Here is a 19648-nt window from a genome sequence, read left to right on the forward strand (position 1 = left end):
TCTAAAAGTGAACCTGGAAATTATAGGCCAGTAAGTCTAACCTCTATTGTTGGTAAAATATTTGAAGGGTTTCTGAGGGATGTTATTCTGGATTATCTCAATGAGAATAACTGTTTAACTCCATATCAGCATGGGTTTATGAGAAATCGCTCCTCTCAAACCAATCTAATCAGTTTTTATGAAGAGGTAAGCTATAGGCTGGACCACGGTGAGTCATTAGACGTGGTATATCTCGATTTTTCCAAAGCGTTTGATACCGTGCCGCACAAGAGGTTGGTACACAAAATGAGAATGCTTGGTCTGGGGGAAAATGTGTGTAAATGGGTTAGTAACTGGCTTAGTGATAGAAAGCAGAGGGTGGTTATAAATGGTATAGTCTCTAACTGGGTCGCTGTGACCAGTGGGGTACCGCAGGGGTCAGTATTGGGACCTGTTCTCTTCAACATATTCATTAATGATCTGGTAGAAGGTTTACACAGTAAAATATCGATATTTGCAGATGATACAAAACTATGTAAAGCAGTTAATACAAGAGAAGATAGTATTCTGCTACAGATGGATCTGGATAAGTTGGAAACTTGGGCTGAAAGGTGGCAGATGAGGTTTAACAATGATAAATGTAAGGTTATACACATGGGAAGAGGGAATCAATATCACCATTACACACTGAACGGGAAACCACTGGGTAAATCTGACAGGGAGAAGGACTTGGGGATCCTAGTTAATGATAAACTTACCTGGAGCAGCCAGTGCCAGGCAGCAGCTGCCAAGGCAAACAGGATCATGGGGTGCATTAAAAGAGGTCTGGATACACATGATGAGAGCATTATACTGCCTCTGTACAAATCCCTAGTTAGACCGCACATGGAGTACTGTGTCCAGTTTTGGGCACCGGTGCTCAGGAAGGATATAATAGAACTAGAGAGAGTACAAAGGAGGGCAACAAAATTAATAAAGGGGATGGGAGAACTACAATACCCAGATAGATTAGCGAAATTAGGATTATTTAGTCTAGAAAAAAGACGACTGAGGGGCGATCTAATAACCATGTATAAGTATATAAGGGGACAGTACAAATATCTCGCTGAGGATCTGTTTATACCAAGGAAGGTGACGGGCACAAGGGGGCATTCTTTGCGTCTGGAGGAGAGAAGGTTTTTCCACCAACATAGAAGAGGATTCTTTACTGTTAGGGCAGTGAGAATCTGGAATTGCTTGCCTGAGGAGGTGGTGATGGCGAACTCAGTCGAGGGGTTCAAGAGAGGCCTGGATGTCTTCCTGGAGCAGAACAATATTGTATCATACAATTATTAGGTTCTGTAAAAGGACGTAGATCTGGGGATTTATTATGACGGAATATAGGCTGAACTGGATGGACAAATGTCTTTTTTCGGCCTTACTAACTATGTTATAAGATTATCTCAGCACAGGACCCTTTTTATTTAATGCATCCGATTGTGGAAATTACGGTATTATTATTCCAAGATCTATTGATTAAAATATTCTTTGTTCACGGGACAACACGTTTAGGCCATGTTCCTTTTATTTTTAACTACAACATTTCCCATCGAGCCGTACCCTCTTGATGAGTGAGGCATAGAAAGTGTCTAAGGATTTGTGCACACAACCATTACTATTTTCTGCCCAAGTTCTGTTCGTTAAAAAAAAACCTGATCGCTTCCGGACCAGCGTTATTCAATGGGGCAGTGCAGTTGAGCGGTTTTTTTTTTGTTTTTTTGTCACTGACTGAATGTGTGTGAAAAAAAATCGCATCATGTGCAATCTTCCTCAAGACTCACCCTTTCAAATCTATGGGTGCAAGAAAAAATCTGATGCCATACAGAGGCACAGTTTAGCATCTGAATTCTACAGATACATTGTAATTCTGTAAACTAGGAACCTGTAAATGGTCCTGTAAAGGATCAATAGCGGCTGCTATAGAAAAACTGATTATTTGGATGATAAGTGAGAAACAAATCGCCCCACATTTCTGGATGAAACTATAAACAGTCTTTTTTTTATATGGTCATGTGAAGCTAGCCTGTCAAATCTTCTCCAAGGCGTGCGAGTTGTGCTCCACAGTTCTGACATATTCAGCTGCAAAAATCTCCCCAATGTCTTTGTTTTCCATGGAATTTTGACATTAAATAATTGATATCCCCTTGCATCTGTGCATTTTTATGTTTTCTCCCCCCTTAGTGCTATGGATGAAGTTTTCTTTTCGTATGTCACTGGCGTTTTAGAAGAACTGGGATCTCAAGATTCCTCAGATGAAGATTTTGATATGGAAACTTTTATGGAAATGTTGGAGGGATACATCCCCGGATTTGCTGAAATTGACAGGTATTGTGATGTTAAATCTAAAGTAGAATTGTATTATTAACTAGTCTAGGCTTTTTTACTGGATCCTACATAATTCAGAGAGAATTTTTTTTAACCAGGATCATTTGAGGAACAGGTTGGTTTTCATTACAATGCTAATCTTTAAAAACAAAATCATTGCTTTCAATGGCTAGGGAGAGCAGATCAAAGGCAACCTTTTAAAACATTTAATCTAGAGAAGGGCGCAAACCACAATAGTGTTGACTTAAAGTTGGTGAAAAAAATCCTTCCTGATACCTTCTGGGATAATGATGTTACTCTGGAACAATATCGTACATTACTATCAGTTGCCTGTTGGGTTCAGAAGAATAAAATATACCGTATATACTTGAGTATAAGCCAAGAATTTCAGCCCATTTTTTTAGGCTGAAATTGCCCCTCTCGGCTTATACTCGAGTCATTCCCAGGGGTCGGCAGGGCAGGGGGAGCGGCAGCTGTGTAATAATACTCACCTGCTCCTGGTGCGGTCCCAGCAGTCCCTGGTTCTCCGGGCGCTGACAGCTTCTTCCTGTATTGAGCGGTCACATGGTACCGCTCGTTGCAGTAATGAATATGGACCCCACTCCACTCCCATAGGGGTGGAGCCGCATATTCATTACTGTAATGAGCTGTACCATGTGACCGCTCACTACAGGAAGAAGCTGTCAGCGCCCAGAGAACCAGGGACCACGCCAGGAGCAGGTGAGTATAACGGGGGCAGTGCACGATATTCACCTGTCCCACGTTCCACCGTCGGCGCCGCTCCGTCTTCTGCGTCCTCTGCACTGACGCTCAGGTTAGAGGGCACGATGACGCGATTAGTGTGGGCGCCGCCCTCTGCCTGTACAGTCAGTGCAAAGGACGTGGAAGACACAGCGGCGCTCAGCCGTGGAACGGGAAAGGTGAGTATAGCAAGTGTCGGGGGCCTGAGCAATGAGAGGTGAGTATGTGATTTTTTTTTATCACAGCATATGGGGCAAATATCTCTATGGAGCATCTTATGGTGCCATAATCAGCATTATATGGGGCAAATATTTCTATGGAGCATCTTATGGGGCTATGTGCAGCATTATATGGGGGCAAATGTCTCTATGGAGCACCTTATGGGGCCATAATCAGCATTTGTGCAGCATTATATGGGGCAAATATTTCTATGGGGCATCTTATGGGGCCATAATCAGCATTTGTGCAGCATTATATGGGGCAAATATTTCTATGGAGCATCTTATGGGGCCATAATGAGCATTTGTGCATCATTATATGGGGGCAAATGTGTCTATGGAGCATCTTATGGGGCCATAATCAGCATTTGTGCAGCATTATATGGGGCATATTTTAATATGGAGCATCTTATGGGGCCCATCATAAACTGTATGGAGCATTATATGGGGCGTATTTTGTATGGAGCATTATATGGGGCCCAACATGAACTGCATGGAGCATTATATGGGGCATATTTTGTATGGAGTTATGGGGCCCATTATGAACAGTATGGAGCATTATATGGGGCTCCTGATTCAATATGGATATTCAAAAACACTTAACCTACTGATATCTCAATTAATTTTACTTTTATTGGTATCTATTTTTATTTTTGACATTTACCGGTAGCTGCTGCATTTTCCACCCTAGGCTTATACTCGAGTCATTAAGTTTTCCCAGTTTTTTTGTGGCAAAATTAGGGGTCTCGGCTTATACTCGGGTCGGCTTATACTCGTGTATATACGGTACTTTCCTTCAAAAGGAGTAGCTCACCAGAGAATGGTCTATGTTTTAATACAAATTTACTCGTTTCAGATATATGGATATGTAATATCATTTTTTTTTTCATTTAAAGAATTTTTAATGTTTTTTTTTTTTTTGTTAATGTAGCTGAAATTATGTAGTCTCTTAATGGGCTGTCACTTCTTATAGAGGTAACCTTTAACCCCTTGACAACCTTGGGTATACTCATACGTCCTCTTTGGGAAGGGGTTCTTGACCTTGGACATATGGGTACATTCTTGCAATCATGTTATACGATCACTGCTAGGAGCTCAGCTTACATGACAGCTGAGATCCAGCTCTCGCAGCCAGGAGTGGTGCCTGCACCACCTCCGGCTGTTTAACCCCCTAAATGCTGCAATCGATATTGATCGCAACATCTGGGAGAGGGAGTGGCTCCCTCTCTGGTCCGATCGGTGCCCTCGTGACATCGAAGAGACTTCAATCAGTGCAGCACTGACGGGTATGAAGAGTTGCAAGTAAAATAATGAGAAAAACGAGCCAACCAATAAAACTGTCACTCTAGTTAACCCTTTCAGTGAACACCGTAAAAAAAAAAAAAACTATGCTTTTTCATCATATCGATTAACAAAAAGTGGAATCAAAAATAATGTGAATAAAAAATGGTATGTGAAAACGTCATTTTTTTCCCTCAAAAAACAAGAAGCCATACAGCTCTGTCAATGTAAAAACAAAAAAGTTAAAAAGTTATAGCTCTCAAAATAAAGCGATGCAAAAATATTTTTTTTCTTTTTCTATAAAACCCTATTTGTAAAAGCTCCAAAACATAACATTAAAAAATTACATAAATGAGGTATCACTGTAATGGTACTGACTCAAAGAATAAATCTGGCTTATCAATTTTACTACATGCCGAACCGTGCTTTTGTTCATTCTGCCTCCCAAAATTCAGAATAGAAAGTGATCCTAAAATGTTGTGATCGAAAATGGTACCAATCAAAATGTTAACTCGTTCCGCAAAAAACAAGCCCTTGCATGACTTTGCCAGCAGAAATATGGAAAAATTATAGCTCTCAAAATATGGCAATGCAAAAACTTGTTTTTGCAAAAAAAAACTGTGGTTTTTAGTGTGTGACAGCAGCCAAACATAAATAACCCATATAAATCTGTTATCGCTGTAATTGCACCGACCAAAAGAATAAAGTCACCTAATTGCTTATACCGCACAAGGAATGGCATAAAAAATAAAACCAATTCTTCACATGCTGTTGATTTTTTTCATTTTGCCTCCTAAAGATCGCAGTAACGCTCGGCTCACATTTATCCTGCACTCTGAGCTGAGCATTTACATCGGGGTTTCTGTTTAAATCCTTGAAATACGGGATTCGGACGGAACCACCTCCATACTGTATAATGAGCCACATATATTGCTCCATACCGAATAATGAGCCCTGAGCTCAATATATTGCTCCATACAGTATATAATAGGCCCAATATATTGCTCCATACAGTATTGTGAGCCCTATATATTGCTCCATATGGTATAGGATGGACCCATATGATGCTCCATATACACTGCTCAAAAAAATAAAGGGAACACTTAAACAACGGAATATAACTCCAAGTAAATCAAACTTCTGTGAGTTCAAACTGTTCACTTAGGAAGCAACACTGTTTGACAATCAATTTTACAGAACACTTGGCATTTGCCACAGAACACCAGGATTGGCAAATTCGCCACTGATGACCTGTGTTCTTCACAGATGAAAGCAGGTTCTCACTGAGCACATGTGACAGACGTGACAAAGTCTGGAGACGCCGTGGGGAGCGATCTGCTGCCTGCAACATCCTTTAGCATGACCGGTTTGGCAGTGGGTCAGTAATGGTGTGGGGTGACATTTCTGTGGAGGGCCGCACAGCCCTCCATGTGCTTGCTAGAGGTAATAGAACGAGAAGAAACAAGGTCCTCAGACACAAATAGCTTTCAATGTAAAAAAAGATTTTCATTCAGATAAACAAATAATTTTTGTTAAAAAACAATTAAAAGATAGGAGATGCAGGTAGCCTATGCAAGTGATGGAAAAACGCAAACGCCGGACAAAAAAGCCAAATAATGCTAAAAAATAAAGCACTACATATATATGTATAAGGTAAGCCATAAATATAAACACCATAAATATTAGAGTCCATGTGCAAGATATAAAGTGCATAATGCAAAGCTAATTAAATCAATTCATATAGTTACAATAACTCCAAGTGCATAAGATGACACACAATAGGCCCATAGTATTAAGGTAAAAAGTAAGGCTTCATAGCCAATAATACCAATGTGCACATCATAACCTAGAAAAAACAATATAAGAATGCAGATAGAGAAAAAAGTATACAAAGTTGTTGGTAATACCTTACACAAAATATAAGTCCAGCGTGCCCCTTGACGTACGTTTCGATCTCATATCTTCCTCAGAAGGGGTCCATAAGCCAAGAGGTAGCCTGACTGCCATTAGGTACCGAGTGAAGGTTTTGGCTGCAGAAAAACTCCTTGTGTGAACATACATTTACAATTAAAGGTAACACGTGTGTGTATATATAGATAACATGGGACTCCTTATTGACAATAGGTGATGCACACAGATTACTTTTTTCCCCTCATTGCACAGTGACCTCTGCATAGTAGAAGGCAACAGTTTGGTGGCTTAATAAAGCGGACCGTGATCAGAACTTAGTGCACGGACTGGCCAGCGGTTCTCTTGACCCGAGTGTGACCTTTTCATGTATTTCTATGTAGTTTTCACTCTCAGGTCAGTAGAGTCGCCGGCCAGTCCGTGCACTGCATTCTGATAATGATGCGGTTTATACGGCTGTCTGCTTGCACCCTAAAGGGCCACTGTCACCCCCTCCAGCCCTTATAAACTAAAAGAGCCACCTTGTGCAGCAGTAATGCTGCATTCTAACAAGGTGGCTCTTTTAGATTTTGGTGCATTTATTCCCAAAATAAAGCGTTTTATAACTTCTCCAAAATACCTGTCTTTAGACAGGGAGGCAGGTCTTAACCCCCCTGCTGGAAACGCCACACTGCCGTCACTCAAATCTTCAGGGGCGCCGGGCGCCGCACCCTCCGCGCTGTTTTCCCATGAAATCCGGCGCCTGCGCTGTTTTGTACCGGCTGGGGCAGGCGCAGTGAGCTCTGGCTGTCTGACGTCACATCCAGTCTTGCAGACTGCGCCTGCACCAGCCAGTACTAAACAGCGCAGGTGCCGGATTTCATGGGAAAACAGTGCGGAGGGGGCGGCGCCCCTGAATATTTGAGTGACGGCAGTGTGGTGTTTCAAGCAGGGGGGTTAAGACCTGCCTCCCTGTCTAAAGACAGGTATTTTGGAGAAGTTATAAAACGCTTTATTTTGGGAATAAATGCACAAAAAAGTAAAAGACCCACCTTGTTAGAATGCAGCATTACTGCTGCACAAGGTGGCTCTTTTAGTTTATAACGGCTGGAGGGGGTGACAGAGGCCCTTTAACCCCTTAGCGACCGCCGATACGCCTTTTAACGGCGGCCGCTAAGGGTACTTAAACCACAGCGCCGTTAATTAACGGCGCTGTGGAAAAAGTCAATAGCGCCCCCCAGAGGCCGATTTTGTCCGGGGTCTCGGCTGCCGGGGGTAGCCGAGACCCCAGAGAACATGATTCGGGGGGTTTTTAACCCACCCCGCATTTGCGATCGCCGGTAAACGGTTAATTAAAAAAAAAAAAAAAAAACGCGATCTCTTTTTAATTTCTCTGTCCTCCGATGTGATCGCACATCGGAGGACAGAGAAAAGGGGTCCCAGGTGGCCCCCCAATACTCACCTAGCTCCCCCGATGCTCCTCGTGTCTCCCGGTGGGCGCCGCCATCTTCAAAATGGCGGGCGCATGCGCAGTGCGCCCGCCGGCCGGCACCGGGAGAATCTTTGGGGTCTCGGCTGCCGGGGGTAGCCGAGACCCCAAAGAGCATGATCGACCCCTGTTTTGCGATCGCCGGTAATTAACTGTTTACCGGCGACCGCAAAAAAAAAAAAAAAAGTAAAGTGTAATTCTCTGTCCTCTGATGTGATCGCACATCAGAGGACAGAGAAATAGGGGGATTCGGGGACCCTACAATACTCACCTGTGTCCCTGGATCCTCTTGCTGCTCCTCCTGGCCGCCGGCAGAAGAACATGGCGGACGCATGCCCAGTGCGCCCGCCATCTGTCTCCATCTGCCGGCCGGCAGGAGAACAGCAGTTGGGGCTAAAATTAGGGTTAGGGGTAGGGTTGGGTTAGGGTTAGGGGTAGGGTTGGGTTAGGGTTAGGTTAGGGGTAGGGTTAGGTTAGGGCTAGGATTGGGGCTAAATTTAGGGTTAGGCTTCTTTCACACTTACGTCGGTACGGGGCCGTCGCAATGCGTCGGCCCGACATACCGACGCACATTGTGAAAATTGTGCACAACGTGGGCAGCAGCTGTAGTTTTCCAACGCATCCGCTGCCCAATCTATGTCCTGGGGAGGAGGGGGCGGAGTTACGGCCACGCATGCGCGGTCAGAAATGGCGGATGCGACGTACAAAAAAACGTTTCATTGAACTTTTTTTTTTGCCGACGGTCCGCCAAAACACAACTGATCCAGTGCACGACGGACGCGACGTGTGGCCATCCGTCACGATCCGTCGGCAATACAAGTCTATGGGCAAAAAACGCATCCTGCGGGCACATTTGCAGGATCCGTTTCTTGTCCAAAACGACAGATTGCGACGGATGCCAAACAACGCAAGTATGAAAGTAGCCCTAGGGCTAGGGTTGGGGCTAAAGTTAGGGCTAGGGTTGGGGCTAAAGTTAGGGTTAGAGCTGGAATTAGGGTTAGGGTTTGGATTAGGGTTGGTATTAGGGTTAGGGTTGGCATTAGGGTTACGCTTGGGATTAGGGTTAGGTTTGGGATTAGGGTTAAGGTTAGGGTTGTGATTAGGGGTGTATTGGGATTAGGGTTAGCTTTGAGGTTAGGGTTGAGATTAGGATTAGGGGTGTGTTGGATTTAGGGTTTTGATTAGGGTTATGGTTAGGGTTGACATTAGGGTTGTTTTGGGGTAAGGGTTGTGATTATGGTTAGGGTTAGTGATTAGGATTATGGATCAGGTTGGGATTAGGGTTAGGGGTGTGTTGGGGTTAGGGTTGGAGCTAGAATTGGGGGGTTTCCACTGTTTAGGTACATCAGGGGGTCTCCAAACACGACAGCCAATTTTGCGCTCAAAAAATCAAATGGTGCTCCCTCCCTTCTGAGCTCTGCCGTGCGCCCAAACAGTGGGTTACCCCCACATATGGGGCATCAGCGTACTCGGGATAAATTGGACAACAACTTCTGGGGTCCAATTTCTCTTGTTACCCTTGTGAAAATAAAAACTTGGGGGCTACAATATCTTTTTTGTGAAAAAAAAATATTTTTTATTTTCACGACTCTGCATTCTAAACTTCTGTGAAGCACTTGGGCATTCAAAGTTCTCACCACACATCTAGATAAGTTCCTTGGGGGGTCTAGTTTCCAAAATGGGGTCACTTGTGGGGGGTTACTACAGTTTAGGTACATCAGGGGCTCTGCAATCGCAACATAATGCCCACAGACCATTCTATCAAAGTCTGCATTCCAAAAAGGCGCTCCTTCCCTTCCGAGCTCTGCCGTGCGCCCAAACAGTGGTTTACCCCCACATATGGCGCATCAGCGTACTCGGGATAAATTGGACAACAACTATTGCAGTCCAATTTCTCCTGTTACCCTTGTGAAAATAAAAACTTGGGGGCTACAATATCTTTTTTGTGGAAAAAAAAAATATTTTTTATTTTCACGACTCTGCATTCTAAACTTCTGTGAAGCACTTGGGCATTCAAAGTTCTCACCACACATCTAGATAAGTTCCTTGGGGGGTCTAGTTTCCAAAATGGGGTCACTTGTGGGGGATTTCTACTGTTTAGGCACATCAGGGGCTCTCCAAACGCGACATGGCGTCCGATCTCAATTCCAGCCAATTCTACATTGAAAAAGTAAAACGGCGCTCCTTCACTTCCAAGCTCTGCAGTGCGCCCAAACAGTGGTTTACCCCCACATATTGGGTATCGACGTACTCAGGAGAAATTGCACAACAACTTTAGTGGTCTAATTTCTCCTATTACCCTTGTGAAAATAAAAATTTGTGGGCAAAAAGATCATTTTTGTAGAAAAATGCAATTTTTTTTTTTCACGGCTCTACGTTATAAACTTCTGTGAAGCACATGGGGGTTCAAAGTGCTCGCCACACATCTAGATAAGTTCCTTAAGGGGTCTAGTTTCCAAAATGGTGTCACTTGTGGGGGGTTTCCACTGTTTAGGCACATCAGGGGCTCTCCAAACGTGACATGGCGTCCGTTCTCAATTCCAGCCAATTCTGCATTGAAAAAGTCAAACGGCGCTCCTTCACTTCTAAGCTCTGCGGTGCGCCCAAAAAGTGGTTTACCCCCACATATGGGGTATTGGCGTATTCAGGAGAAATTGCATAACAAAATTTATGGTTACATTTCTGTTTTTACACTTGTGAAAATAAAAAAAATGGTTCTGAATTAAGATGTTTGCAAAAAAAGTTAAATGTTCATTTTTTCCTTCCACATTGTTTCAGTTCCTGTGAAGCACGTAAAGGGTTAATAAACTTCTTGAATGTGGTTTTGAGAACCTTGAGGGGTGTAGTTTTTAGAATGATGTCACACTTGGGTATTTTCTATCATATAGACCCCTCAAAATGACTTCAAATGTGATGTGGTCCCTAAAAAAAAATGGTGTTGTAAAAATGAGAAATTGCTGGTCAACTTTTAACCCTTATAACTCCCTAACAAAAAAAAATGTTGTTTCCAAAATTGTGCTGATGTAAAGTAGACATGTGGGAAATGTTATTTATTAACTATTTTTCGTGACATATCTCTCTGATTTAAGGGCATAAAAATACAAAGTTTGAAAATTGCAAAATTTTAAAAATTTTCGCCATATTTCCGTTTTTTTCATAAATAATCGCAAGTAATATCGAAGAAATGTTACCACTAACATGAAGTACAATATGTCACGAAAAAACAATCTCAGAATCAGCGGGATCCGTTGAAGCGTTCCAGAGTTAAAACCTCATAAAGTGACAGTGGTCAGAATTGCAAAAATTGGCTCGGTCATTAAGTACCAAATTGGCTCTGTCACTAAGGGGTTTAGTGAGGTTTCTTATGTCCACCTAACGGTTATAAAGCAAATCACCTCTTAGGCTATGTGCACACGTTCAGGTTTTCTCGCAGAAAATTCCTGAGAAAAACCTGAAATTTTCTGCAAGAAATCTGCATGCGTTTTTGGTGCGTTTTTAATGCGTTTTTTTCCAGACATTTCCCAATGCATTTTGTAGTGGGAAATCCGCAAGAAAAAAAAAAAAAAACGCAAAATTGCTGCGTTTTTTACCGCGATGCGTTTTTTCGTGCAAAAAACTGCATCATGTGCACAAAACGTGCGGAATTCATTCTAAATGATGGGATGCTTATTGTATTCTGTTTTTTTGCGGTTTTATAGCGTTTTTATCGGGGACAAACGCAAAAAAACAGCAACGTGTGCACATAGCCTTAGAGCGAGAGCTCAGGCAAGATAACTGCCCCAATGGTCATGTAAAAACTAGACTAAAAAAAATCTGTAATCAGAAAATAAAACTGGATTAAAGAAAAATGTATCAATCACTGGTTCTAATTAGTAAATCAAAAAGGATATGTAATAATTTATTATTATTTTATTATTATACATTTTTATAGCGCCATTTATTCCATGGCGCTTTACATGTGAATACGGGGCAAATATAGACAAATACATTAAACATGAGCAGATAACAAGGCACACGAGTACATAAGGAGGGAGGACCCTGCCCGCGAGGGCTCACAGTCTGCAGGGGGTGGGTGAGGATACACTAGGAGAGGGAAAAGCTGGCTGTGCGGCTGTTCAGTAGGTTGAGGATCACTGCAGGTTGTAGGCTTGTCGGAAGAGATGAGTCTTCAGGTTCTTTTTGAAGGTTTCTATGGTAGGCGCAAGTCTGATGTGTTGGGGTAGAGAGTTCCAGAGTATGGGGGAAGCACGGGAGAAGTCTTGGATGCGGTTATGGGAAGAAGAGATGAGAGGGGAGTAGAGAAGTAATAATCTGCATAACTATGTTTTGTAACACTGTGGGTTAAACTGTTCAAGTAATGCTTCAGAATTGAGACGGTCAGTAAGTGAATGCGGTGTCCTCATGTTCTCTATGGGGTCTCTTAAAAAGAATAACTTTATTGCATTGGTAGTTATAAGGGTCGTTTTGTGCAATGACCTCATTTTATTCTGCTAGCAAACAAGTAACACACTTGGTATTGGCAGATGTGAGAGGCCTACAGGCTTCAGTTTTCATGTTTTTAGAAATGTGATTGGTTGATTAGTAATATGGTGTGTTCATTTGCAGCGAGACTGTCTATGAGATGATGTTTGAGCTATCGGGACGGCTAAATGAAGCTCGGAATAGCGGTAAGTTAGATGTAGTCGATATTGTGGATAATATACCTGGAACACTTATCTGGTCTCTTTATGAATTGTCAACAGGGTGCTATTTAAGAAGGAAAAAGTGTACAAGGACTTAAAAGAAGACGATCAAAGGATTTTTGAACAATTTCTATTCAGGCCTTGCATACTTTTTTTTCTTTTTGGTTTTGCATTTGATTAGTGACTATTTCTGTCAGGGGTAGAACCATTATTTTTTTTAATATATTATTTGTTTTTTAGTATAAATGCATTGACCTGCCCCTTTGTGCAGGATATGACTGTAGAAATATGGTCTGCTCTAAGACTCTAATTAGATGAATGGGTTAATGTGGATATGGTCCGCGCTGCTGAATGTGTATTTGAGTGGTGTTTCCTGATGAAGAAGTCATTCAGACTTTGAAACGCATTGAATAAACCACCAATTTTCATGTGAAACACCTTGGACCTTCTACTATTATTACATCATATCCACATTAACCCTTTCATCTAGCTACAGTACGGTCACTCGCTGGCCCGTGGATCTGCTGCAGCCGATATCTTTGACATGCTATATTGATAGCTTTATTTGGTGAGTAGAATCTAATCACATTAACTCACTCTATATTGGATAAGACCCTATTTGCGCTGATCTCTCCAGCGGTTTTCTTTGCTAAGTCTCTAATTCTCATATATACAATGTAGAGTGTTTATTTGCGGCTAAATGCTTTCTGCACCAATATCGTGAATAGTAGGTTCTGTCATAGAGCAGATACTCTTGCAGTAACATATTATTACATATTTTTCATTGCACACTACAAAATAAATCTGTTCTCCAACTATTTCTTGAGTACGGTAGTTAGACGTGAAAAGATTGTCCCTCACAGTGGGCTTTTGATCATGGAAACAGGTCAGTGATCAAAAGTGCTAAAGTGGATATCTTCAACCAAGAAAAACAAAACATAGAATAAACTTACTTTTTACCTATCCTTGCCCCTACTTTCTAACACTGTCTGGGTCCCCGCTAGTCTCCTTGGTCATTAGTAGAGTTGAGCAAATTTGTTTGGTTCCTTGCTTATTCAGCAAGTTATAGCGCTTACCGAATAAGCTGCAGAGAGAACCCGGATGCATGGAGTGCGCCAGCTGATCGGTGCCGTATCTGCATGTGCCGCGGCTGTGTGGCAGTCACAACACACAGGCCCTCCATTTATGTGCTTTGACAGTGACGCAGCCGCGACACATGCAGCTGCGGAGCCGATCAGCTGGAGCGATCCAGGAAGCCGGGTTCCCTCTGCAGCTTGTTCGGTAAGCGAACAAATTCACAGGGACCCAAACAAATTCGCTCAACTCTAGTCATTAGTCCGTTCAGACAAAGCAGGAATTAGTGACCGGAATTGTACGCCCTGCTTTAGTTGTATGTGACGTGTTGCAGTCAGTGATTTACTGCAGCAATCACTTGTCTATCCTGGCAAGAATAGGGGCCTGGGCAGCATACTCACTGCATACTTTTTATAATATCACTTAGGATACAAATCATTTCCTGTTTATATTGCGGGCTAAAATTGTATTTCCAATTTTAAAATCCGCTTTTTGCTTTTTCGTGAAGAACGCTTCCCTGTAGCATCTGAGACTTCTCTGATGTCTAAAGAATCTGGTGGCCTCGAACCAAGAGAAAACGGCTTACATGTAGTGTCTGAAGGAGCAGAGGCACAGGTGAGCTTATGGCTACGTTCACACTAATGTTAAACATTTTAACTCTGCTATTCACTATGTTCCGGGGCACCAGCAGCAGAAGTTTTGATGAGTCTTTACAGCACCATTAAAATTGCACTTTTTTTTTTATTAGTTAAAAGGGTTGTCTAGTTCAGAACGGCCATTCTGCAAACCTGAACCAAACATGGCCCAAGCTTCATCGTCCTTACATATGCTGTAATCTCAGCGTCTCACAATACTGAATGAGTGTGAATACTGAATACTCATAGGGTACCTTCATACCACCGTCTGTTCGGTCCAAGTGCAGTCTGTGAAAGAAAATTGACAAACGACACAAGGACCAATGCTATTCAGTTGGGCTGCTGAAATGACAGTTCTTTCACATGGACCAAATGTGACCTCATATGCATCGTATGTGAATGCCAATACACACAAAAGATCATCCGTTTTTTTCTGGATGAAAATCCATTTTTTTTTTTTTTTAAATAAACTCACGTGAACTTTGCTTTAGGCTATGTATTTGGTCAGCATTTTCAATAAGTATTTGTAAGCCAAAAACAGGCGTGGGTGAAAAATACAGAAGTGGTGCATATGTTTCTATTATACTTTTCCTCTCATTGTTCCACTTCTAGTGTTGGCTTACAGATACTGATGTAAAAAACTGATCAAATACTGTATGTGTGACCGTGGCCTTAGAGTGATAAGGTGCACAACTGTCAGACCTACATACTAGTATGATTTAGTGACTGCCTGCATACTGCAATTATTGGTAGAATCCTGTGAGATTCCTACAACTATGTCCAGAATTCTCTGCAAGCAGTAACTCATTCACAGCGTAATTTTTTTTTTCAGCAAGATCAATGTACAAGAAATAATGTAGATGTGCTGCTAGAGATGTTCCCAGCATGTACACTGCGTCAAGCTGAGACAGTGCTCTCGATGGCCAAAGGAAACCTAGAAGATGCTGTGCAGATTATAGTGGAAGGAGAGGTGACTCTGGATGATCCATCAGAAGCTCAGGTCAGTGTCCGGGACTTTTCAGCACATGATGCAATATCATAATCTATTCCCAATCTGCAGAGATAAATGATGTTTGATGAGAGGTATACCGCTTCACATAGCCAGCAGAAAATGTATATTTCACTTTCTTGGTTTGAAACACAATTAAAATCTGAATCAACAATTTGTTTCCCTACAGGAACACAACTGTCCTATCTTGGCAGGAATGGCCTCTCTAGTCAGGAACCTTCCAAAGGCTAAAATAAGCAGACTGTGGGGACCTGTGTGTCCTAAACAGTGCCTTCCCCCCTCCCACCAATCCCATAGTGAAACACAGACAGTCCTGGGTGGGTTGGATCAGTTCGGTCACAGTTTATTAATTATATGAGCAGAGAAAGGCAATTACATTTCGTAACGGTCTCATCGTCGAGATCCTGTCTGCGACCGACAGGCGAACGTTTGCCCTCCTCTACTTCATCCGCCACGAAGGATCCTGTGTATGTCCTACACAGGACTCCGACCCCCACCCATTAACATTAAGGCCTGCTGAACTCCATCCTGCAAACCGGACAAAAAAATATTAAGGCCGATGTCCGTAAGGTGAACACCGTCCGATCTTAATAATACTGTGTTATCCCCTTCCAGCTGGTGGTAACAAACCACAGTACCGCATTTTCCCTCACAAATTTTGCTATCCATACGTTGAATTTTTTCCTTACGCGCTCTATGGCTTTTTCGTCTCTTGCACCACGCCAGATGGCCCGTGTTATCATCTGTGACCACACCAATATCCTAATCGTTAATAAACAGCTAAAACGCTCGGTCTGTTGTCATCCATTTGTAAAGATTAGCGATTTTGCACTTGCCGAGTTCATTGCTACCGACGAGTGTCACTATTATTACCGGGCGTTTAGCCCTCCTTGAGATGTCAAGTATCTCCTGGTACAACCTGCTGCCATAGGAGCATCTTCTACTCCTGTAAGAGATAGAATGTGTTAATTTAGCAAATCGGGTCTTATGTATCTGGTGAAGCATGCGGATTTCCATCGACCCATTCTCTGCACTTTGGCCTCTGATACTCCTGCCCTAGCTGCTTCGGTGGCTGCCCCAGTTCGGAAAGAATGTGTTCCGTACGCCTTCGGATTAGCGCCGTTTTTTCCTAAGCACAACGTGAAAATTGCCTGAAATTGATACTTGGTAAGAGGGGACCCATCTGTGTGAGAGAGAATAATTTGCTTGCGTGTCTTACTGCCGAATAACTTTTGACTATATTTAGTGGGCATATTGGGCCATCTGCTGAGTTAACCAGGACCCACGTGCTCCTACCGGTGGGATCGCACTTGGATTTTCACACTCGAATGCGCAGAGCGTCACATCATTTGACTATATCCTCATTAACTAAACCGCCCGATGCATTTTTTTGACTGCGGTAACAACTCGCTAATGCGCAGTGCACCGAAAAAAGGGATAGCGAACGCTGCAGATATGAGGATCGACTCGTACTGCAATTTGCAGACAGATGGGGATATTGAAATAATGTCATGCAATAGTCTCACTGAAATGGGGCGACGACATTCTTTACTCGGTTGAAGCCTTTTCCAGCCTTTTAATGGCTTGTTTAATGAAAAAGAGCTTTGTTACATCGGTCCACCCCATTAGTTGAAAGAAAAAAGGCTAACCCCGATAACTTCTGTTGCCCTGACGTACCCGACACCCCTCTTTCCCTTATCTGAATCAAAAATTCCGTCGTCACTTCACCTCTAGCTCGGTCGCACTTATCGACTGGCCTACCCTGAATTAATGAGCACCGCTCCTCATAAGCCTTACTATAGACCTGCCAGGTAGCCGCTGTAACGGAGGCGCAGATTAAGGGCATTGGTGACTGACCACTAAGTCCCATAGGGATTGTGGACAGTGAATACCCCAAGGTTGCGCGTTGGGAAACTGGGTTCTGAAGGCCTGCCAATTGGAAAATAACAGTGAGTTAATGAGATTATCGTCTACCTCCGCCACTAAAGTGGCTCAACACCAAATATTGTTTTCCAAACATATCAGCGCTAGCCGGCGTAAAAGAGCGAGTATAGGCAAGCATGTAGCTGACATATAATTCAGGCACTTTGTGGCTTTCATATTTTTTGCTTGAAACCGAATGTTCGCATTTTTCAACTGAGTAGCCCATATCTCAACTGATGTAACTATTGCGAAAATTTCCCATGGGGCTGGATCGCGCCCCCATTTCGATGTGGTCCATAGCTCCGGCCAGATGCTTTTGCACCATTGGTTTTTGTAGATTGCTGCAAAACCCTCTGTTTTCCTCCATCCTACTACCAACCCTAGATCCTTGCTCGCTGTTTCTTTAGCAATCACACGTGTATGTCCGTTGTACGATTGCAGGAACGTTTCCCATACTAACAAGTCTGCCTTTAACGAGCGAGCCTAATTCTATGGCCGGGCTGGGAAACGCCATTGGTCGCCAGCGATAATCAGCGAGAGAAGGCTCTGCCGACCGGTATTATGCAGCTAGCAAATGTCAGTAGACCCAGTAAGGACTGTATCTGCTGAAGGGTGACTTTTTAACTTCGCCAAAACCTTCCAACATCTGCAGTGTTTTTAGTATTTTCTCTGCAGGTAAGCGAAAAACCATCAAGGTGATGTCTATTTCGATGCCCAAGAAAGTCAATACGTTACGTGGTCCGACTGTTTTTTCGGGTGATAGCGGTATGCCAAAAAGCTGTGATATGAATTAAAATTTTTCTAGCAAGAAGGAGCAGAGTTTAGAATTTTTTTGGACCGACGAAAAAAAATCGTCGACGTAGTGAATCACAGCTTAGCTACCTGTTTTATAACGAACTACCCAGTTTAGGAAAGTACTGAAGAGCTCAAAATAGTGACACAAAATGGAATATCCCATGGGCAAGCACATATCAAAATAATAGTACTGGTCCACCTTGTATCCTAAGGCTACTTTCACACTTGCGCTTTTAGCAATCCGTCGCAATCCGTCTTTTGGGCAAAAACGGATCCTGCAAATGTGCTCGCAGGATGCATTTTTGCCCATAGACTTGTATTGCCGATGGATAGCGACGGATGGCCACACATCGTGTCCGTCGTGCACTGGATCCGTTGTGTTTTGGCAGACCGTCGTCACGAAAAAACATTCAATGTAACTTTTTTTGTATGTCGCGTCCGCCATTTCCGACCGCACATGCGCGGCCAGAACTTCGCCCCCTCCTCCCCGGGACATAGACTGGGCAGCGGATGCATTGAAAAACTGCATCCGCTGCCCACGTTGTGCACAATTTTCACAACGTGCGTCGGGCCGATGCATTGCGACGGCCCCGTAGTGTGAAAGAAGCCTAATAGGTGGAAGCATTCGGGGTGCACGGGTAACAGGCGGAATGCCGATTCTATGTCTGATTTAGCTAGCAGGGCACCGGGCCCAGCTGCACTAATTCTAAGGCCTTGTCGAAAGACGCGTATGTGATGGAAGCTTCTTCTGGGGAGATAGCGTCGTTAACTGATTCGCCCTTTGGGTGAGACAGATGATGGATAAGCCGATATTTACCGGGTTCTTTTTTCGGAATAATGCCTAGCGGCGATATTTTGATATTTTTGAAGGGGAGCGACTGAAAGGGAGCTGCAATTCTACCTAATTCAACCTCCTTTGCTATTTTTTGGTTTAGAATTTCGGGGAATTCTCAAGCAGATTTTAGGTTATTGGCCAGGGTTGGCGTTCTACTAGACTTGAAGGGGATAAAAGAACCGTCTGTAAAGCCGGAGTGTAGTTGCCGTGCCGCTTCCTTATTGGGGTAGAGGTCTAGCCAAGAGTCCATCGCGGCTACGCTCACTGGGGTTCTGCCTTGTCGGCGCTCCCCCGCAAACTGAGCAGTCGTGCCTATATCTGCATAGTGCGTGAAAACTGCATATTCCTTCATTAAATAGCCAGCAGGCCCCAGGTTTTCGTATGACCACTGAGTTTTGACCTGCGACTGCGGAGTAGTTAGTGGTTGCGGATGGAAAAGGGGGGCTGCTTCTGCAACAGCATTAGTCGTAGCCACACATCTGTTGCTTTCACCCCCTAGCCTAGATTGGGCTGTAGAGCCAGACGCCTGCAGAACTCCTCATCATACCGTCGCCAGGCGGAACTGCCATGAGATTTATACGAATTATATCAGGTCATGATATATAAATAATTCGGAGCAGCGTTCCAGATGCTTGTGACACATAATACAGCCCAATACTGCCAACGCCTGTATCCAGTTATTCATTGTTAATGCTATTTTCGGTCTATTCCTATCAATTACCCGTTCGCATATCCT

The 19648-nt window shown here is 43.2% G+C and overlaps 1 protein-coding gene across 1 annotated transcript in view; it reads left to right on the plus strand.

Moving 5' to 3' along the window:
- CUEDC2 (CUE domain containing 2) overlaps positions 1-19648 on the plus strand; it is a 59304-nt gene that overhangs the window by 32181 nt on the left and 7475 nt on the right. The window contains exons 3-6 of the mRNA XM_069753278.1: positions 2200-2343; positions 12565-12626; positions 14224-14330; positions 15183-15350. Of these exons, the coding sequence (XP_069609379.1) occupies positions 2200-2343; positions 12565-12626; positions 14224-14330; positions 15183-15350 (481 nt within the window). The remainder of the gene's footprint in view (positions 1-2199; positions 2344-12564; positions 12627-14223; positions 14331-15182; positions 15351-19648) is intronic.

The sequence above is a fragment of the Ranitomeya imitator genome, chromosome 2 (genome assembly GCF_032444005.1).
Source record: "Ranitomeya imitator isolate aRanImi1 chromosome 2, aRanImi1.pri, whole genome shotgun sequence".
Classification (NCBI taxonomy): domain Eukaryota; kingdom Metazoa; phylum Chordata; class Amphibia; order Anura; family Dendrobatidae; genus Ranitomeya; species Ranitomeya imitator.